The sequence below is a fragment of the Antennarius striatus genome, chromosome 1 (genome assembly GCF_040054535.1).
Source record: "Antennarius striatus isolate MH-2024 chromosome 1, ASM4005453v1, whole genome shotgun sequence".
In the NCBI taxonomy this organism is placed as follows: domain Eukaryota; kingdom Metazoa; phylum Chordata; class Actinopteri; order Lophiiformes; family Antennariidae; genus Antennarius; species Antennarius striatus.
In genome coordinates, this window is record NC_090776.1 from 17,467,738 (window position 1) to 17,490,763 (window position 23,026).

Genomic DNA, 23,026 nt, shown 5'->3' on the forward strand with positions numbered 1-23,026 from the left:
CACACGTCTGGTTGGGACTTGTCTACACCTGTTTTGTCCACACCTGTCGCATACTAAGTGTAAATATTTTTAAAAGTATAAAAAAGACTATCGTGGCTTGATGGCTTTAAAAGTACTGTCTCTTTAAAGACCTTTTAAGGAGGAAAAGTTTTGCCATTTGTTGTCATGATGGGGTTTTCATATGCTTAAAGTTGTAAACAGTTTCTTTCCATATTTGACAAATTGACAGAATGTTAATATCTGTAAACGCTGCGGCCTCCATTTAAACCACATCCAACATCTCCACGTAGTCATTAATAGAAACATTAATGTAATTAAGAATTTAAGTGATTAGGAACGACCTTTTTTTGGTAATTATTACATTCATTTGGGGACATTTGAAATGGAACCTAGTGAATTAATATAGGATCAACATCAAAAAAGATCAAATCAAAATTAAGCAAGGGAAAATAAAATGAAACAAAAAAGATTGAATTTTTTCCAAATAAATTTGGAGTATGAAGTGATCTTCTGAACTTTCTGTCCCGGTTCAGGCTCGTACACACACATACACACACACACACACACACACACACACACACACACACACACACACACACACACACACACACACACACACACACACACACACACACACACACACACACACATCGGGACAGTAAACAGGCCGGTGTGCTCCACATGTATAGGGTACCTTATGCACTTCCCCATTCTCGGCTCCGTGTCCTGTCCAAGGTATGACGTCGAACCGTCGCTCCAGCCAATCACTGCCAACTTGAGACTGATGCTGAGGGGAAAGTTGCTGGTAAGAGCCGCAGATTTTTTTTCCCACTCTCATTGACATTTCAACTCGTCGACGGATCCAAAGGTAGATAGATTTTATTCGGGACCTACAAGTTTCTCTCACCGTGACACGGAGTGAAGATCCGGGCCGGAAGAAGCGGCTTATGAGCACAGGACGTTAACCCTTTCACCCGGTGAGTTTGGACAGCTTATATTTTAATTCACTTGACTTTTAAATGCCCTGATATTTTGTGAGTGATCCCTATATGGCAATCTCGTGGTTACGAACACTTTTACCGATTCCAAAAATTAAAAAAAAAACTTGATCGCGCTTGCAGACTGATCTCATACCAGGCGCTGTACCGACAAAGTTGGTTCTAAAACGGGTTGGATGCCTCCGCGCTGACACGCGGAGCCGTCAGACACCTCAGACGGTCGCCGCGACTTGACTTGGTTCTTGTTGTCATCTATCACACACACTTCCACCGTGTAATTGGAGATCTTCACCGAGGAATTAAGCGCATGTCACTCATTTAAAAGAGTGAGCTTTACACCGTGGAAACCAAAAGATTCGATCCATCAAGTCGGTGTCAATGACGATGTCCATAGAAGGAATTTAAACCGAACAGCGCTTCTTTCTCACCCTGAAATCCACTCATTTTCAAAAAAAATAAGTTAATTTCAGCAACTTGCAAAAAAGAGCGTGGAAACATAACTTAGAATAAATATTAGGTACAAATAAGCGTGAAGAGGATTTTCACACTGACCCGGTCCAAGTTTTTTTTTTTAAAATAATGCCATATATGTATGTATGTATGTATGTATGTATGTATGTATGTATGTATGTATGTATGTATGTATGTATGTATGTATATATGTATGTATGTATGTATGTATGTATGTATGTATGTATGTATGTATGTATGTATGTATGCGTTAAAACATGTATTTTCTATTTTAATCCTTTTCTTTTAAGCTCAGCCTTTATGTACATTAAATATTACATATAAAAGAAAACATGATTTTTTTTCCCCAAAGAGCAACTGAAGACTTTAGCCGTCCCGGGTCCAGGTTCTTGTTTGTTTGGGTCCAGTCTTGCTTTATTTCACGCTTCTAGAGTAGCCCTGTGACACTGCCTCCATATGTATCTCAGCTTTCAGCCTTTTGCCGGGAGAGGGCTTCTGTGCACCTTCTGTGGGCTGCATAAGAAGCAATCCATCATCTCCTTGTCCCCTCCAAACACAGATTTTTAAATATTTGCATTATTGTATTTCCCCCTCACTTCAAGTAAAGCCTCACGAAAGGGGGAAATACAGGAATGACTCTATTTTCACTGTATGAAAACTTATGGAATTATTCCATGACTGTATTATCATATTTAGCATTAACAGTTTTCAAAGTACTTTAGATTTAAAATGATAAATTTTAATGTCTATACGATCGAGCAAGACAACAATGCTTTTGAACACACTGCACGCACATCACTCATATTTGCCATGAATCTTTCTATAAGGAAAAAATATGACAGTCCATCAAGTGATGGAAGACAGACGACTACAGAAAGTGTTTGTCTTACTAATTCAAGTTAATATTTCTAGTAGTGATTTTGATCACAAAACACCAATATAACAACAACAACAACAATAATAATATAATAATTATAATAATATTATATTATTATGTTTTATGATTATATGGATTAAACTTTCCCAAAATTATTATTAATAATAAAATATAATATAATAATCAATTATTATTATTATTATTATTATTATTATTATTATTATTATTATTATTATTATTATTATTATTATTATTATAGGAAATGCATGACTACTATTTATTGGTTTACGTGCTCCACAACTGACCAGAAAATATAAGATTTAATGACTGAATTGAGATTTATGAGTTAACATTTGTGTGCATGTAGTGTCTTGAATAAAACAAACAGGTTCAACTTTCATACACAGACATTTGATAATATTTGAGACAAACTATAGCCATTGGAAACAGTCTTTAAACACAGGTTTAACACTTGATTGATTTATCGCATATAAAGTTGCATCGGTCCGGAAAGGGTTAACTGTAATCCCAAACAAGAGCTATCTAAATGAGGTGGGTTTACCCTGAACCACATCCCTCTCTCCCTGTCCAAAAACAATGTCAGCAGCCCCTCCCCCTGTGTTGTCTTTCTTTCTTTTAATTTCCCTCTATCATTCTTTCTTTTTTAAAATCTTTCTTGTTTTCTTTTTTCTTTCTATCTTTCTTTCTTGCTTACTTGCTTTCTGTCTTTTTTTTCTGGCTTTCTTGCTTTCTTTCCTGCTTTATTTCTTGCTTTCTTTCTTTCAAAAGTTTCTACATGGGTACAAATACCACATTGCCCCAGGGGAAAATAGCGACCAGATTAGGCTTTCTTTTCAAGGCCTTTGGCTTTAGGTGCTGTTAATCCGAATTGGGCTAATTGCTTTCCCAACATCAGCCTGTCTGTTTTTAACAGACATCCACAGCAATCCGGAGACTATACTCACAAATCCATATCACAAAAATGTGCAGGTCCTATGTGAAATACATATTCTGAAATGGGGGGACATAGCAGATGAGCTAAATTCCAGGGAGAAGATTGTAAAAAAAAAAAAAAAGATTGTAATAAATAAATAAATAAATAAATGAATAAAATTCCATGGAGAAAAAAAAGACTGTTAAAAAAAGAACCCTCTCCGGAGAGTGGAGACAACGAATTAGCTCTTGGAACGGATTTACAGCTTAACCAAAGAAATCAATAACCTACTGGAGGTATTGTTTCCAAAGAAAACTACTTCACACACACACACACACACACACACACACACACACACACACACACACACACACACACACACACACACACACACACACACACACACACACACACACACACACACACACACACACACACACATTGGGGAATCAGTCTTTTTAGCGGCACGCATTTTTGACAGCTGCAGTCTGGAACAGGGGAGTCGCAATTCCATTTGCGCTACAAGTAACCACCAATACAAAGCCTTCAGTAAAGTCTTATGAAGCATAACACAAAACACAACAAAACAAAAGAAAAGAAAAGAAAAGAAAAAGGAAAAAGACGGATAAGGTGCCAAAGGTCCAGCGTGCCCGCTCGCCATACGACTGAACCGTGTGAGGACCCGTAGTTCGGTGTAAACCTTGCAGGAGTTCAGACCTCTCTCTGGGCCATGCAATCAACAACACTTAAGTTAATGTTACACACTCCCTTTATCTTCACTTCAGATTTAATAAGAAACAATTCCCCTCCATGCTGTGTTTCTCTAAATTATAATGACTTATTTGACAGTCAATCATAACCCACTCAGAGTTCCCTCATAATACGAATGTGTATGTGCACGGAGGGGGCATGTCTAACAGGGAGTTGACGTGAAAATGACCCCCCCTCCTCCTCCTCCTCCTCCTCCTCCCAACACCCCCTCCTGCTCCTCTTCCCCTTAGCTGATATAAGCTGTGGCCATTCATGTAGGCCTATAGGCTGAGCCACCAGTCTAAGTGAGTATAGAAACAATGCAGGAAGGAGAAACAGATGAATGTGCTCGTTTAGTTTACGGGTTGTTTGATGAAGGAGTATTGGCTATACTGTTGTTCCTCACCGCGGGACCCTCGGTGACAGTTTGAGTCGGTCCTCTCAGCTCATTATCTCGCCGGCCCACTGAGGGCCCCATTCAAGCCATCGGGCCCACTCGCTCTCTTTCTCTCTCTCCTCTGCCTCCCTCCCTGTCCCCTCATTCCCTCCTACTCTCTCTCTCTCTCTCTCTCTCTCTCTCTCTCTCTCTCTCTCTCTCTCTCTCTCTCTCTCTCTCCTCTCTCTCTCTGGCAGCGTCGTTTGTCTACTCATTGAACCCATGGTCAGGAATGCGATGGTTGTTAGGGAGCCCTCTTTCACCTCCGAAGTGTTTTATTGATGAGCTCTGACTTCTCCTACTTTTTTCACATGTCAAAGAAAGTCAAGTGTAGGCCTCCATGACTTCATTTCATGGTCTCCCATCCAAAAAAACAAAAACAAAAAAACAACAACAACAACTACCAACGTCTCTCCCCTCCCCCCCTGCCCATGCTTGTGTCCCCTTTCCTCTCTCTCTGTCTCCCTCTCTTTGCCCATTCATGCGCCCCCTTTTCTGTTTCAGTTTGGTTTCCCCATCCTTACAACCCCTCATTCTATCCCCCCTTGGTTCTCCTCCTTTTGGGGTAAAGCGACGGGGCTCCTCTTTGCTGAGACTGGTGCTTCCCAAACCTCAGAGTACTCGCTCAAACACGGGCGCAGAGGGGTTGCTTTTGGGTGCGTTGAGGTGTGCTTTAATAGCCAGTCATTCAACCAGCCTAGTTTTGGGAGCGTGTGGTCATGGCTACACAGTCATTTGCTGTACTTTTATTTACGCGTGCTATTTGCTGTCAGGTCACAGGAGTGACGTCGCTGTGCCTCGCAAATGCGTCCATAAAAAGCACCAGAGCTCGCCTAAAGGCTGCGCTCTTTACGCATGGTGTTCTTGTTGACAGGGTGGGTAAGGCTATTCATGGAAAGGTGATACCCAAAAGAATCAACATGAGCACGTGGTGGACACGTTACGGTAGTTTTCGTTTGTTTTATTTATTTATTTATTTATTGGGGGGGGGGGTCGTGAACTTTTTTTTATATGAAAACGATATTTAATGGTAAATATGCATTTGGAAGGTTTAGTCAAACAAAGTTTTTTCCATCTCAAATTTGCTACTTCCAATGCAGCATCAGAAGTCTCTTGGTGGATGGTTTTTTTTTTTTTTTTTTTTACGAAATCGCTTTTTTCACAAAATAAATACCTCTAAGTTTATCAAGAGAGCTAAACCGGTGCAAGTTATTTGAGCGCAGGCACACAGAGCCAATATTTGAATTAATACTCCCCCATAAAATAAATGGAAAAATGAAAGATTTTAAATCAGAACAGTGTGATTACGTCTGTAGAGCACTGGGTGCTTCATAAAATAGACGCTGCAGCTCGTTGCTATTTTAATTTGCTGTTATGAACCCAGAGAATTTCTTGCGCGCCGCTCCTCCGATGGTTCCCGTCCCCTTTGCGGCACTGAGCCCGCTTCAGGTTACTGCTGAACGTGTCTAAGATTCCCTGAGCGGACCCAATTCAAGTCAGGAAAAATAAGAGTTTTCCGTCCAGTGGGCATTTCAGAGGCAGTTGCTTTGCAATAGCGGAATATTCAGTCAGCGAACGCAGTGTATTTGCATGCGTGGGCTGATTAGTTGGTCGGCAAGACTCTCTCTCTCTCTCTCTCTCTCTCTCTCTCTCTCTCTCTCTCTCTCTCTCTCTCTCTCTCTCTCTCTCTCTCTCTCTCCCTCTCTCTCTCGTTCTCTCTCTCTCTCACCATTTCCCGCTTTGACTGTGGAGCAGGGGGAAGTGTTTATATGGGGGATGATGACAGAGGTCGGGTCGCGCTAATGGGCCAGTGAAGAGCGGCGGAGGGAGGCGAGGAGAGGCGAGGCGCACACAGCAGACCAGGAACAAATACATTAATACACTTGTTCCATCACCAATCAGCATAGGTGTGTTCATTCTCTAACCCCCACCTCCTTCCACTACCACCACCACCACCACTTCTCCCTCCCTCTTTTCCACTCCTTCCCTCCCTCCCTCCCCCTCGCTCGCTCTCTTTTCTCATCCCCACTCTCTCTCTTCCCGACCCTCTCATTCGCTCTCTCACACGCCAGCGCACATCCTCTCCAAACTCCGTGCGTCCTGACATCTGAGTTCACTGTCAATCTCTGTCCACTTCGCAGGGATATCCCCTCCATCTCCGCCGAAGACCACTGGAAACTAATTTTTCCTCTTCTAAACTTCCCGAGAGAGACTGATCCTGGTCGGCTTTTTTCTTTGGCTGGTGTGGAGAACTAGGCTGTAGTTTTGCGGAGGACTTTGACAGCAGCGCAGGATGCCCCAAAAAGGTGAGATCCTGACAAGAAAAAAGTTTGTCTGTACTGAAAATATTACTAACACTTTATAATGACCGTTAATATTATATATAGACTACTGTTGTGGTTGGCGGTATTATCAGGATTTTATAGGTATATTCCCGGTTTTCTGTTCAGAATCAGAGATGAGGTTCGGTGTACCGTTTGGACTGTCTTCCCAGTCTTAAGCGGCTCTGCGTGTTTTATCTGCTCGGTGTTGTAGCAGTGTTTTAGGCCTCCGGATAGTTCACCGCTTATTTATGACAGTAGAAAGTCACGTTGGGCCAGGACAGTGATCATCGTGGAGAATGGGGCGCAATGACCCGTTGAGGAAAGGTGTCAGATTGATTCATGCGGGCGAGTCACCATCCATCCATGCACCTTCAAAAAAAAAAAAAAGTGCTCAATTGTAACACTCAGGGAGGAGGCCCGTTTTAGTGTGTTTGTGTGTCAGATAAAACAACCCCCACCCCCCCCAGAGGTTTTCATTAATGACAGCGAGTTAAGCCATTTTAACATTTTATTCGTCGGGTAAAGTTATTTTCAAATACTGTAATGTGATAGTATCTCGACAGGCCAGTCAGCACATTCAAGTTGAATCATTTTCAAAGTAATTCCAATAATTTAACAAACTGCAAAATATGGACAGTTAAATTGCTGTGAAACTATTTTGTTAAACTAAAATTATTCAAATCAAATGACTATAAATGTGCTATCATTTTTCCCCCCATTTTTATAATTGTAACATAAATTTATTTAAACTCAGCGTAACATAATAATAATATTATAAAAAAGACTTATACAGCAACTTTAAATAAAAAAAGTTGATCCTTTGAGTAGAGATTAATTATTTTTCTTCATACACACCAAAAATTAAATTAACACATGCATTTTATAATATGAAACACATTTTTTTGGAGAAACATTCACATATCCATGAACTGCGAATATATTTGTAAATGATCTGTCAGGCTACAACATGCGTCCGGACCACCGATTAGTCCCGGCCTATGCGTCGACCATGTCTGCATATGAACGTTGTGAGCACAGAATAAATAAGCATGTTGAATTAAGACATTGTTGTTACGGATTACTAAAGGAAAAGAAATGCTGATTAGAAAGCAGTTAACCTCAAGAACAACAACGTTTGAGCTTTCGACCTTAAATAAATGATTAACCACTTGGACCTTATGAGACTAGAAGCAACGCAGCGCATTTCCACACAGGTCAAGCTTAATTTATAAGCTGATTTTAGATAGATCAGTGGCATTAATGTCGCGATATTAACTAATAAAATTAATAACAACAGACTTAATATTGGATTTATAGATCATAATAAGTAGACAAACTTTGCCATGTTTGGCCAGTGTGATGGAATCTGAATTTAATTAATGCGGCCTATTTACAAAAATAGACACCAATACCGCATAAATAAGGCGGCCTTATAAGTGCGCTTCATAAAGTATGCTCGGACTGCACACAGTCTGTTAGCGGTCGTTATTGGGCCATTTTACTCCGCACACAACACAACTTTACATGGAGGGAGAAAACTTGAGACTTCTCCCTCCCTGGCCCCCTTTTTATCTGTTCCCCAGTCAAAAGCTTCTTTAACGCATTTGTCTTTTCCAATTGAGCGCCCTACTGCGCTGTTGTGTCTCTCAACCCGCTTTACAACCCGCACCAGCAGCACAAAATAACCCACAAATATTTAAAACAAGAAATTACTTTTATAAAATATATTTTCCCCTTTTGTATATATATAAAAAAAAAAAATCCAGGCCAAACAAAAACCCTACATTCACGCACTGACGGCATCGGGGTCACGGTCGTGTGTGTGTGTGTGTGTATATGTGTATGTATATGTGTGTGTAGGCAGTGTGTGAATAGTCCCGGAGGGGGTGGATGCATGCCTCCGGCTCTTTGTATTAATCTGAACTTGTTGGTGTGTTTAGTGGGGAAGCTGTGTGTTATAGTCGCGGAGGCCGAGATTTCGCCCCTGGTTTGAGGTATACGGAGGCAGAAAGGGGGGGTTCATTGTTGAAGTCCAGCAGTCTTTGTGCACCAGCTTTGTACCCCCTCCTGGTCCGGGCTTTTGCAGAGCACTGAGGCGAGATAGACAACGTGTGTCACTGTGCAGTTTTCACCACAAAACTCCACAAGAGGGGCGATATCAAGTTTTAAAAAAAAAAAAACTGTTGAGACGATGAGGGCTGATCACTTCATGTGGACTTTAAAAAAAAAAAAGATCATCTGGATCTGGAAAGATAAGATCTGTAAAGATATTTACAGGCCTGTTGACTTCGCCAGTTTGTAGGTTTGAATTTATTTTGATAGAGCGTGGAGGAGATGTTCAAATAGGACGCGTCAATTTTGATTTATTTGCTTGGCAGCAACAATAATGAGGTTAATTGTAAATGTAGGGCACAAATGTAGAAGTCCATCAGTATGGCTGTGGCTGTGCTAATGTGTTGTTTTGCTTTGTCCCATAGGGAGACATTAAGTAGTGAAAACGGCAGATGATTGACTAAATTGTTATAGAGTGGACAGTCAACTCGGTTTCCAGGCAAGTTTAATTAAAATACCTACATACAATGAGGATGTGAAATTCATGATCCATCAATAATGTTTAAGCGCAAGCTGCGTATAATAATAATAATAATAATAACAACACAAAACTAATCGAACGATGAGATGAGATATTTTTATTCATCACCAAAAAAAAAAAAAAAAGCATATTAATAAACAAACAAACAAACAAACAAATATGTACACGTCTTGTCTGTGATTTGATTCTAACCAGCAATTTCTTTTTGCTTGTGACGCTCAGAATACCACAACCAAGCCACGTGGGAGTCTGGCGTAGCCTCAATGATGCAGAACAGTAAGTTGTTTTTATGTATATTGTGTTGTGATGACAAGCGCAAGTCGCTAATGTGGTCGCATGGAAGCAACACCCACTGACATTATAGCGCAGTAACCTTAAGCACACTTTAAAGGAAGGGAAGGGGGTGGGGGATTTTTTTATTTTAATTTTATATGTAAAATATATATTTTATTTTCGATAGTTGTGTTTTTGAATGGGTCGATCACGAGGGGAAGAGTAGAGTTAGAGAGAGAGAGAGAGAGAGAGAGAGAGAGAGAGAGAGAGAGAGAGAGAGAGAGAGAGAGAGAGAATAGAGGGAGTTGTGTTGAGAGAGAGATTTTTTTTTTTTTTTTTTGTTTCTGCTTGAGTTGGTATTAAATAATTGCACAGCCGTCTGCATTAGCGTTAGAGCTGGCTGCCAGGCTGCATACAAGATTAGCTGCGTAGGGAAGAGGCTTGCATGAAACATGAGCAATAGAAATAACGTCTTATGTAAATGAGTCCATATTCTTCACGGATAGACGGCATGAACTAGAAAGAAAATGCTCGTATTACAACCGCAGGCCTCGATTCTTTTTTAGGTGCCGGGTTTAGAGCATGAAGATAAATATTAACAGCCATATTGTCGTGGGTGTCAATCAAAATCACGTTCGATGAAGTTGATTATAGGCATCTGTATTTAAAGTGGCCCATGAGATGTCTTATACATGCGTGTGTGTGTGTGTGTATGTGTATGTGTGTGTGTGTGTGTGTGTGTGTGTTGAAACACAAAAGGATAAACATGAAACATTTTCTCTCTTGCTGCTGGACAAGAGGTGTATGACATCTGTGATGAAGGTGTGTGGAATAATTTTATTACATTATTCTCCATATGCCTCGATGACGTGTCTGTGCTGTAATCTGTGCGCATTTAAATCCGAATATTTTTGCCCCAATGTTTGGATCTAGTGACAGTTTGATGTGTGGAGGTGGGATTCTTGACGGGTGGGGGGGGGAGACATGTCATCCAACAATGAAAGCAATTTCCTACTTTTTTTTTAAAAAAAAAAGAAGAAGTTTTTTTTAACAAACTGTTGGGGGAGTTATATTTTCTGCGATTTGTTGCTTGCCCAGTGTAGAGATGATGAGGCCTGATCGGGGCTGTGTTCCATACCCAGTGCTCCTGCTTTGCTGCGGACTGATGATTATGGGATGCTCTCTTGGCTTGGCGTGTGATGTCTGGTGCGAATTGCCGAGCAGATATCACTCGGCCCGGCCCTTTGGGTTGTCTAAAGGTCGCGACGGCTTCGGTGGCTTTTGTACTAATAACTCCTGGGTGTATATGGTGGTGTGTGGTGGTGGTGGTGGTGGTGGGGGGGGGGCGTCCAAATTGACACCATATGTTTTCCTATTAGTCGACTTGCAATAGAATACAAGGAGCATAATCAGCGCCAGCGGGCGAGATCGACTCTGGCCACTTCAGGGAATTGTTCCATGATTAAGACTTAACCTAAGGAGGGTTTGATTTGATAGTGATGTCTTTATCTGACGGTTTTATCGATCCGGATGATTTATATAACAGTTATAAATCAGAGATGATGGAGCAGCCCGGGAGAACCCGCAGAGCAAGAGCTCCGAATGCGGCTCGGCCAATTGCAGCCTAAGAAGTCTATTAATTCCACTTAATCCTGGAATTACCAAAGCGCAGGAGGGATGATAATGGGTTTACTATCAATCAGATCCACGATGGAAGATTATTACACATACCGGCCAAAGAGGATATATTACTCAGTTAAGTAGGTTTATTTTCAAAAGCAGCTTTTTGATCATTTATTTCCTGTAAAATAATCGATTTTTATAGCAGAGAACTATGACGTATTTCCTGCAGAAGACGCCTGCCGATTGCACACAACAGGACTGCAGTGGCTGCGAGCATTTGTTGTCAAATACAAACAAGGGGGGGGGGGAAGAAAAAAAAAGAAATACATGTCACTTTTAATATGTTAAGATTCCAGGCGCGCCCTCGTTTGTGTGACCGCGCGTAGCCCCCGGCCACCTTAAAACGAGTTCTCCCTCGGAGGGTAAACGAGTAGCGTCCAATTTTGTCTGAGTGATATCCAAATGCAGACAGAAAGGGTCGTTTTATCATGCTACTATTTGTCGTGACGATGCGATTTTCAAAAGCAGAGCGGTGTCATAAAGTGACATGCCTGCCACAAGTGCTCCAACTGATCTTTTCAATTAGCCTCCCATGCATGATCCGAGGCGACTTCCGCCTATTTCCAGAAATTAAGCTCAAACTTGACGTGCAGCTAGCTTTATTTTAAAGACAAATGTCAGGCAGGCTCATCATATTTTCCCCCTCTTCTATATTTGGAGCTTATTTATTGCTAAGGAGCCTCTGCTCTCGGAGTCAATGCACCGGGCGGCAGCGCAGGGGAAGGGAGCGCAGAGGCAGAGCGCAGTGAGGCACTCCGGGGAGTCAGCGCTCCCTTTTGACTCCAGGTTTGCGAGTTTACTCTATGCTTTACTGGGATGATATAGGACAATTTATGGATAATTTACAAAAACGCATAATCTAAAGATGACAACAAATCCTAAACAGCTATTTTAGATGTAGTATCCAAGCGGTGTTTGTTTTATTGCTCTATAAATTAGGGTTTTTGATTTGTTTTGTTTTTTTCTAAATTTTTTTATTTTTATTTTTTAATTTGCCGATTTAATGTCACTTTATTTCAGCTTTTGGTGGTTATATGTGATTGTCGCTTGTCACTGGTCATTATTTTAAGGATGGTTTTGATTTTGGTGCTGATGATCCTTGCATCTTGTGAGGAGACGGATGAGGATGAGAATCTTTTAAGGACGAGATGTGCCGGTTTGACAACAGGTTGTGTCACCTCAGGGCGAAAGAAGGACAATTGTGTTCAGGTGTAATTAGATTTTTTTTTTTTTTTTTTTTTAAATGTTTGGATTGATTCATGTGACGCTACTGTTCGGTTCTGCATGTGTTATGGAATGACAGCGCGATGTTTGTCTGCAGAGAGGATTGTATCAAGCGATCTTTAAATCAATTTATCGGTGCGCTTTAATTTAAGAGAATGTGAACAGCATATACACGTGACAGTTATTTTCTGAGATAACTGCAAAAAAAAAAGTATACTTTACTATTTCTGCTTCATCTTCACCCTTATCCTCAGCGCTTCTCGCATCTTCCTCATCATTCAATAAATTTAAAAAAAAAAATTGTCCATCACATGTGCTTAATTGGAGTTCTAATGCGCTGTGATGACTCCGATGCTTTTGTCTCCATGTAGGTCACAGTGGCGTAAACCAGCTTGGTGGTGTGTTTGTTAATGGTAGACCGCTGCCGGATTCCACCAGGCAGAAAATAGTTGAACTTGCCCACAGTGGAGCTCGACCCTGCGACATCTCCAGGATACTCCAGGTGACAGCCACACTCCTCACCAACACAAAACGGCTCCATAAACTATTCTTTTCTTGATTTTTTTTTTTTAAAGAGAACTTCAAGAGGACAGATCCCGGTAGGATGCCCACATCCTCTTTCCCAGCCTGACTAATGCATCTTAATGCTTTTTCAAAGCCAATAAAATTATCACGTAGTATTTAAAAAAAAAAAAATTACTGGAAACGAAATAAGGCCGACAAAAAGGAAAAAAAAAATCTGTCTGCTCTTATGAAGAACAAACCTATTGTAAGAAATGCCTAATGTACAATTCAAGGCATATTTTTTGTGTTTGTAGACCCATGATGAAGTCCAAGTGCTGGACAGTGAAAAGGTGATAATTATTTGACGCCATCTTAGAAATTCCGTTAATTGTCGTAAATAATGTATGTGAATTGTGTCTTTTGTTTTCTATCCAGGTATCCAACGGTTGCGTGAGCAAGATCCTGGGCAGATATTATGAGACCGGCTCCATAAGACCGAGAGCAATAGGCGGCAGCAAGCCCCGGGTCGCCACGCCAGAGGTGGTTGCGAAAATCGCGCAGTACAAGCGAGAGTGTCCGTCTATCTTTGCGTGGGAGATCCGTGACAGACTCCTGTCGGAGGGGGTCTGCACCAACGACAATATACCCAGCGTAAGTATTGGATGGAAGTTAGGTGCATGATTTGATTTGCCACATGAAATAACTTTTTTCTTAAGCAGTGGAGGAAAAGGAGATGCGCAACGAACCATTCAGTCTTATTAAACACAATGCGTTTCAAAGCGTGGCCAGCGCGTTACTTGCGTATATGATCCCCAAAAACAAAGTCAATGAAAATGAGCTTTATCCACCTGTGCTGTTTGAAGGAACCTCTTTCTGTGCAGATCCATTTGACAATAAGACTTGTGTGTGTGTATTTGTGTTTGTGTTGCATCCATCTTTGCGCACCGATACGGCGCTCCATCTGATCCTAATATTTAATACAACCATATGCAATTTGTCATTCAGGTGTCATCGATAAACAGAGTCCTCCGCAACCTGGCTAGTGAAAAGCAACAGATGGGCGCAGATGGCATGTATGACAAGCTGAGAATGCTCAACGGTCAGACAGGAACTTGGGGGACCCGGCCCGGCTGGTACCCCGGAACATCAGTGCCAGGGCAGCCCAACCAAGGTGAGCCTCATTATCACACTGGCAATTAGGACGCCTTGACGCGTTCACCGTTTTAAGGTTGAATCAAAGAAGGATGTATATGTAACATTTATGACCAGCCACAAAAAGCATCTTGGAAATGGTCTCTTCTTAACTATAAACTCCGCAGAGGTCAACATCATTTGTCATGTTAGAATATGAATAGTTTTACAGCTTAGTGCTACCAGTCGTTCCGCTCCATGGCTGTTTGCAGTAAAGTATTGTATTGGCATGCTTTGGTGCCCTGAACAAGACCCCCAATTTAGACTAGTCGATTAGAGGAAGGCCACGCAGTTTGAAAGCCTCCACTGTCCCAGACATGGATGTGCGTGACAGCATCTCGTCCTTTCAGCAGAGGTGTCCATCCAACAGCCAGCACTGCATGGGGAGGCAGAACTGTGGAGCTATGCGCTGGGATACAAAGGAATGTTTTCTTTCACACGCAATAAATTGGTTATGGGAACGGTACGCACCACGTGTAATTGCTCATTAGAGGAGGTTTTGTCGCTCATTAACATGTAGGAGTGTGGAGATGGTCTTCTGTGGAAATATTCCTTGGCCTCCTGCTGGAAATACATTAAGCAGATCTCCTAAGAAAGAATACCGTTGTTGTTTTTTTTTGCTTCCTAAATATTAACCAATTGAACAGGACGTTTATTCTGATGCATTAAGACTGATTTATTTAGGAAACGTGCCGGTGTGTTTCACGGTCATATGGACACATAACGGGGTCTCTATTAATGAGTAACACTGTGGAAACAATTATATTAATAGGCGAAGATAACTTAATACATTAAAAAAATATTTAAAAAAAATTGTTATTGTGAAATGGTATTACATTTTTACTTAGATTTCCAGTAGCACCTGTCATAGATATTTATGTCTGTATAAATAAATCTAATATTTAATCATTATTTTTATCATCACATAATAATAATAATAATAATAATAATAATAATAAAAAAAAATAATAAAAAATAATAATGATAATAATAATAATTTGTTTAATACCGACAATAGATTTTCCAAATGACAGCTTCCTAAGCAGAAATAGTAATAGAAATAGAGTGACAGGGCCCCAAAAGGAGACAACTCTATCCGAAGTGGAACGAATAAAAACTCCTCACCGATTTTTCTCTTTTATCTCTTTCTCAGTCGAGCTCGCTGCCTGGCTATATGGCTCTAAATCCCGTCTATAGGATTTAGTCTCTCACTTTTTCTTTCAGTTCTAAGCGGTTTCTCAAGAGTGTTTTGATCCGGTCTCAGCAGCTGAAAGGTGCCGCAATTGGTTCGGTATCTCCTTTTTTTTTTTTTTTTTTTTTTTTTTGCTGCTTTTCCGCCTCACTGGCTGAGACATCGTGATACTAAAGAATGAGTTTATTTCCCAGCGCTTTTATAAAGAAAACAAATCCCATCCGAGCGTCACTGGGTCTGGCAGACGGATAATGGCTGCACATTCACTTCTTTTTATGGATTATCCAGAGCGAAGAAACAAATAGCGTGGATACAAACCTATAGAAGAATACTTTTGTCTGTCAAGAAACATGTCGCATCAGGTTTCCTCCAGTGAACCAAGACATTTTATATTTAGACACACTTAATATGTTTTCAGGCCTGCATAGAGGCGTAAAATGTCATTGCAGCAATCTCGTTTGAATTCACGTGATGCAAAAAACCTTTCTTTAAAATCTTAGGTGTTACATCTTTTATGTAAGAAAAGTGGGGGTTTATTGCCTCAGTGACCATTAGACCGTCCTCCACCTGTTCCACTCTTTCAGCAATTTATTGCCTTTGAGGAACTCGCTTTCCAACCTTGTTTAAAACATTTACTACATCTGACACAAAAAGCTCGACAAGTCCCTTCACGGGGAGTCCTCCGCTCCGACATCTGTGATATTACAGAAAACCACCCCATATCAACGCATCCCCTGCTTAATTTCGCATTAACTTCTCTGTGTGATAATGATGTCCAACAACAAGACAGACATTAGCCGATAAGCCTCGCCCTGCAACTGAAGGAGCAGTGAATAGATTGGCCTTATTTTGGTTGTTCAGGGGGTTGCATGCTCTCTCCTCACTCATTTGTTTCCAATTGAAGACAGAAATCCTGACTGGCGTGAAGCTGGCCGGGGACGTGATTAATGATGGTAGTGGATAAGGGTTAACACACTGGACTCAAAGCTCTGTTGACTGCGATCCTCGTGCGCACAATGCCAAAGCACTATAGCCTGTGCGCCTCCAGAGAGAGAGGATCCTTTTGTCATCTCCTCCAAAAGCCCCCCTCCCATATATTACACCCACCGTGGGCTCACTGCTCGTCCCTGGCTGTGTCCATAGTTTAATGGTTTCCCTTATTCCTGAAGGCATTGTATCATTCTGAAAAGCGTCTTCTCCCATTCAAAAAGTTGGTGGTCACCTCAATAGCTATACCAACGCCCATATGGGAACCACCATTGAGGGACTGCTCTGTCCTAAAAGGGGGCTAGAGAGTTTGGGGTTTTTAATACATTTCATAGGCTCTGAAAAGAGGCTCGCCACATCTTGTCACATTTCTCTTAACCTTTTGAGAACACACGCCATTGTTGCGGAGCGATAAGTACACGAACCCTATCCCCTCCACAGCATGTTTTTCCCACAATATTTTATAAACACTTTAAATGCGTGGTCTCCCTTCAGATTGTTTCTCTTTCTCGCGGTCTGTAATCTGGAAACGTCGAGGAGAAATTGCAATCATTCCTCTGTGATTTTGAATGAAATCAAGCGTGATAGGGGCCTTTAATTAATGATGCTGCACCGCGGTCAGCGCAGACTGATACTACAAGAGAGCACATAATTAATTATTCAATTAGCTTAGTTGAATGTATATTTCCATTATATTTGTTTTGTACAGATGGCTGCCAGCAGCAAGACGGTGCAGGAGAAAACACAAACTCCATCAGCTCCAACGGGGAGGATTCGGAGGAGACGCAGATGCGACTGCAGCTCAAGAGGAAACTACAGAGAAACCGCACGTCTTTCACCCAGGAACAAATAGAAGCTCTGGAAAAAGGTGGAACTCTCACGAATACACTTTATTTAACATTTTTTAATTGCACAAATGTCTGTTTTTAATTGTAGTTTGAAAAAAGGAACAGGTTTTATTTCATCTATTGTCTCCAACAGATATAGTAAAAATATACCAAATAATCTTTATCGTTTTCAGTTCCGTTGACATATATTTATTTAAAAAAAAAAAAAAATTACCACGACCTAATTTGTGTAACTCATTTTATTTACCGACACTTTCCTTCCTGTGCGCTACAGAATTTGAAAGAACTCATTATCCAGATGTTTTCGCTCGAGAGAGACTAGCAGCCAAAATCGACCTGCCAGAGGCAAGAATACAAGTGAGTTATGGAAAACTTCTGTGTGTGTGTGTGTGTGCATCATGTTTATTGAACATTTCAAAATTTGTCCCGAACATAAAAACAAAAAACCAAAAACCTCTCGCTGCAGGTATGGTTCTCAAATAGGAGAGCGAAGTGGAGGCGAGAGGAGAAGCTGCGGAACCAGCGCCGGCAGGCCAACAACGCCTCCAGTCACATCCCCATCAGCAGCAGCTTTAGCACCAGCGTCTACCAGGCCATCCCACAGCCTACTACACCGGGTAGGTGTCTGGAGTATAGAGAGGACACGGCCCACCCCTGAGAAAACTATTAATTTGTGATAGGATGCCACTTTACGCACAACCAGACATACTTAATTACACTAGTCATTATATTACACTGTCATGATGAAGTAATGATACGTTCAATTGAAGTCAGGCAGCCTGTGGATTCATATAAAAAGGGGGAAACTAGGCCTCAATGCACGCGATGAAACACCGGTGCTTTTCTTCTGACAGATGAAGAGCGATGATTTATCATTCAGGTTGTTGTGAGACCGCCGTGAACTCTATCTGTCAGGGCCTATCGTCCTGTCAGACGAGGCGTCACCCCACGAATGCACTATTTAATGCTAATGAGACTGAGCCATTTGAGCAGGTTTAAACCTCTCTCTCATCCACAGTGTCTTTCACCTCGGGGTCAATGCTGGGTAGACCTGACTCTGCACTCACAAACACCTACAGTGCGCTGCCCCCCATGCCCAGCTTCACCATGGCAAACAACCTACCTATGCAAGTAAGTACCATGACCCAGTAGGTACATGTCTGGTGTCATATTTAATGATGATTGATATCACCAAAGGGTGGATTCAAACACACGACTTCAATTGTTTCCTGGCCCAGAAATAAAGTTATTTTATTTTGAAGCACGGCTTTTCTTAGAGATAAAATTAAGACACATCTGTCTTCACGAGGATACAGTCTTCTAGACAAAAATTATGGTTGGCTAAGCTAATATAACATTCTCTCCCCCATCTATAGCCCAGCCAGACCTCCTCTTATTCCTGCATGCTGCCTACCAGTCCGCCTGTGAATGGGCGGAGCTACGACACATACACGCCCCCTCATATGCAGGCACATATGAACAGCCAATCAATGACCACTTCTGGTACCACCTCAACAGGTAGGCAGAAAGTTCATTCTTTACCAACATGCTTGGGAAGTAACCCTATAACAAAAGTGCACTCTTTGAAACATCTGCCACCTTTCCTGTAATTTTGGGGGTACTACATAGCCTTCTTTGGGCTTTGACTCTTTCTTTTTTCCTCTCCTTCTATTTGGGAGACGTCACCATTAAAACTGTCTGCAGATCAATACCTCTACATTCCATATCATTTTTTCCTCTGCAGTTGCACGAACAAAACTCATTTCATCGCTGCTTTATGCCATCATGTCAATCCCACTGCTCCAGCCCATAGTTTAGTTCCAGCCCATTAGGACACTGTTACTGAGAGCAATATATACCAGTTATAGTCATGAAGAGTTAATCATGCATAACCACATTTCCTCTGTGCTAAATTGCTAATTAATTTGATTCATTTGCTGTTGTACGCTCTCTGTTTAAATGCCATTGCCAAAGCCTCAATTTATCGAGCTTGTGAGGCTTTTACTGTGCAGCCATGTGCAGCACATTGTGACTCATTGCAGCTTCACTGCATGTCTACCTATTTGCAGGCATTTAAAGCACAATGCTCTGTGCTATGAGGCTAACCCGTGTTAGCTGTCACACTAACTGTGCATGGTGCATCCGCTCACCTAATTAAGCATGCTGACTTCTTGGGGTATTTTTATTTTTTTTTCCTGACTTTTTCTTTTCTTGTCTCTGTAGGACTCATCTCTCCTGGAGTGTCTGTCCCTGTCCAAGTCCCCGGGAGCGAGCCTGACATGTCTCAGTACTGGTCAAGACTACAGTAGAGAGAAGAGCTACTTCACCCTGTAACCACCCACTCCACTATCGCCCTAAGGCAGTGCTCCTCACACACACACCCGGCACAGGAGAGTATAGAAGGTGAAAGAGGTTTGAGAAGAGGCGAAGGACAAGAGAGAAGAGGAGGGAAGACAGAGAGAGAGAGAGACTCTGGGAGCGCCTAGGGACGTCTGGGCATTGCTTTTCCAGTGGGATTGTCCGCTGTTCTGTAGCTCTCTAGGACGTTCAAACAGGGACTTTGAAGAGAGAACAATGATGGAAAGACTGAAAAAAATATGGACCTATGTAAAGTGCCCGGTGTAAAATTTTTTTGGAACAAAAACTGTTTTTTTCTTCTATCTCCATCTTCAGTCATTGTTTCCTTATTTCTCTGGTGTGTTAGTAAATGGCCATTTGTATGTTAATATGGAAATCCAAGATTAAGTACTGATAGATGGACTGCTAGAAAACCATGTTGGTCTTGCGTTTGTTTAAGAGAGGAGAACCTGAGAGATTCTGCCATGACTATCTTTTAATCTGCTTATATCGAGACTTTCTACCAGCCTTTGCATGGTCTCTGGACGCTGTCGCATATCACTTAAGACCAAAAGGTGGAGGGAAGACTCTTACTGTGTCGAAAAAAAAATATTTATTGGTCTTATTTCTTACAAATAGATATTTAGCAGAGGAAACTCAAACTCGATCCACCCACTGAGGATGTGGTCTTGACCCCTCTGACACCGGCTTGCGTTTGCTGGCTCATTAAACTTGGATAGAGAGCTGAAAGTGTGCAAAGATGGCATGACGTACAACGCAGCTTGGACCCCTCGCTACAGTGGTTGGATTGACTCTAGAATACCATGAAGAAGTAAATGTGGAAAACAGGTGTAAAAGAAAACCTGTAGTCTGTAAATGGTAGACTGCGTCTTCGATATAATCCAGTTTGTTTATGTCAAAATGTAAAGTACTTGTCTTCCCTTGAAATCTTCCAGAAAGATTTCTCCAATAAAAGTTGATTTCATTTATAATCCCCCCAGAATATTCTATACATGTTCCATGCATCATTAAAAAAAATTTCTTTAGGGTCAGGTACGATTTGTCTCTTAGGTATAGTTGTATTATAGTGTCCTATGGTCAAGAAAAAAATGTGCAACTAGAACTATTTAATTCCTATAATTATGATTAAACATTGCTTGACAGAGTTTTAAACTTCAGTGTTTGGCAGTTGTTTACAAGTACATATCAGATTTAATCATTGTTGATTGTAAAACAGACCAAAGCCTTTGTATTTCATCTAGTACACAGTGTTTTTTTTAAGATATTAGTATTGTGTTGCAAAATTTTGTAAACACGTTCTGTTCGATTACATTGGCTTCAAGTTTGGAAGACTGCAGCCGAACCCCGCAGTCCTTATTTATAATGGAAGACCATGGGAGGGTTTTTCTAGCATCATCTGTCATGCTCTTATGAGTTTTGCATTTTTATTTCAGTGTGTACGTACAACATGGACACACACTGGGTTTACGTCTGAGCAATGCTTCTAAGAAAAAACGTCTACACGCTGTCTCTTAAATATTTCAATTTAATTTTATTTAAAATGGAGCTTTCTAAATGTATTTTGTGAAAACTATAAAAACATTTTGTACAGTAAAATTGTGTCTTAAAGAAAACCTTTTTGCTTGTTCAATGCTGTGTCAGTATTTGCTGCACGAGTAGACGGTAATGTCCACAAATTTCAGCAAATCCAATGCAGCCGATTTCAACATAAGGGTTTGTAATAAAAATACAACCAACATCTCCAGTTCGTTACAAAGATGTTCACATTTACAAACCTTTCTTGTTGTATAGGGTTGAACCAGGTTTGACACAGACCACACAGCGCAACACCACAACACAATGAAAAAGGTCAAGCAATTCACCATCACTGGCTCTTGTTGTAGCAGAGTTACGATGGTATGAAAAAAAAACCAGAACCAATGAAGAGGAGGGAGCGGAGAAGAGGGAGAAAAAAGTCATGAAATAAAGAAGTCAGCGCCCAGAGCGAGGCAAAGGAGCGATTGTGTGGCAGAGTGAGTTATTTTGCTTCACTTGCTGCCTCAGCGGGGGGCTTGTGTATGTGTGCGGATTAGAGGGGGTGTGTTAGAAAGAGAGAGCATCAAAAAGAGAGGGATGTCCAAGAGAGAGTGAGGTCAGGTAACATTCACAAAGTAGGTAACACACCAGATATCATAAAATTGATTAAGCAAATTCCTACATCTCAATTTTTCCGAGTTTAATCAGATCTTAGAGGATTGGAGGTTAATCAAAAACTTTTAACAGATTTCTTTTTTTTGGGGGGGGGGGGCGTGCAAATGCAATGTCTCTATTCGTTTAATCCAGTTTATCATACAGGCAGAGGACACAATGTGTTGAGAAGACGGGATGAGAAAACAGGCGACGCATTTGCACCAGAGGCAGTGGAAGAACATTAATAATTACAGAGCGAAAGAGAGATTCAACATGCCAGAAAGACTGCAATTAACCAAAGTCTAAATAATAGACAGCGTCAGAATAAAAAGGCTTGTATGTCGTTATCACTGTGAATAAAGTCAGGCAATAAAAGTTTATATTAAAAAGTTCCTTGAAACTTTGATCAGATTTTAATGTGGAAACAATCCTGACCTGGAAAAATGAATTCTCAAAGGACAAGAAGAGATGTTAACTATTAGTCTATGTAGTATCAACATTTAAATTATTTGCCTTCACACAAACATCAAATAACGTACTCATTAAAGAAAATTTATAAAAGCCTTGATTGGCCTGTATTTGACAAATATGGTGACCTTACCAAGCAGAACAATTGTGAATATATATTTGCTTTATCAATAAGAGTTGGTAAATCTATCGCTTTCTATATTGTATTACTTCAACAGCACAGTGATGCGGACTGTCAAATAGCAGAATCCAAAAGATCTAAGATAAGCAGCAGTAGGAAAAGCACTTCGGCTGGGAATCAATGGGATATGAGCAGCAGCTGCCAACACACACTTACATCTTCTCTAAAGGCCAAGTGCCTTTCAAGAGGTAGGTCCTCTGAAAAGTCTCAATAGTACTGAATGATGTTTTTACATGCTACTGTCACAGATTACATGGTGGTAAAATTCAAGTTGCTGGAAAAAAAAGAGAATACCTCATAAATGACAGGAAACAATCTCATCCCAGGAGATGAAGGTGGTGAGGGTGATGAGGGAGCTTTATACGCTCATTTATTTTGAAACTAAATGTAGAATTCTGTACTCTCAACCTGACAATGAAGTTGCAATTCTTGTGTATTCAAAGAAGATAAATAATGGACCTATTCGCCCTTGATTTACAAATGACTGTTATTCAGCAATAAGGTGGTATGTCTTAAATGTTTAATTTGGAAAAATATGCAGCCATATTTTAAATATTGTGCAGGC

The 23,026-nt window shown here is 40.9% G+C and overlaps 1 protein-coding gene across 4 annotated transcripts; it reads left to right on the top strand.

Moving 5' to 3' along the window:
• The first annotated feature begins 820 nt into the window (after positions 1-820).
• On the top strand, positions 821-21,183 carry LOC137596012 (paired box protein Pax-6). 4 transcript variants are annotated; one of them, XM_068316439.1, is made up of 14 exons: positions 822-977; positions 6,608-6,772; positions 9,268-9,341; positions 9,606-9,659; positions 12,935-13,065; positions 13,382-13,417; positions 13,503-13,718; positions 14,073-14,238; positions 17,147-17,305; positions 17,560-17,642; positions 17,752-17,902; positions 18,304-18,416; positions 18,662-18,803; positions 19,509-21,183. In XM_068316439.1, exons 4-14 carry the CDS (start codon positions 9,647-9,649, stop codon positions 19,592-19,594), a joined length of 1,296 nt encoding a protein of 431 aa, XP_068172540.1. In that variant the 5' UTR covers positions 822-977; positions 6,608-6,772; positions 9,268-9,341; positions 9,606-9,646; the 3' UTR covers positions 19,595-21,183. The 4 variants fall into 4 exon arrangements, with proteins under 4 accessions (XP_068172516.1, XP_068172540.1, XP_068172531.1 ...); XM_068316415.1 differs by lacking the exon at positions 9,268-9,341 and having other exon boundaries at positions 821-977; XM_068316422.1 differs by lacking the exons at positions 822-977; positions 9,268-9,341 and adding an exon at positions 6,263-6,373.
• Positions 21,184-23,026: the final 1,843 nt, after the last annotated feature.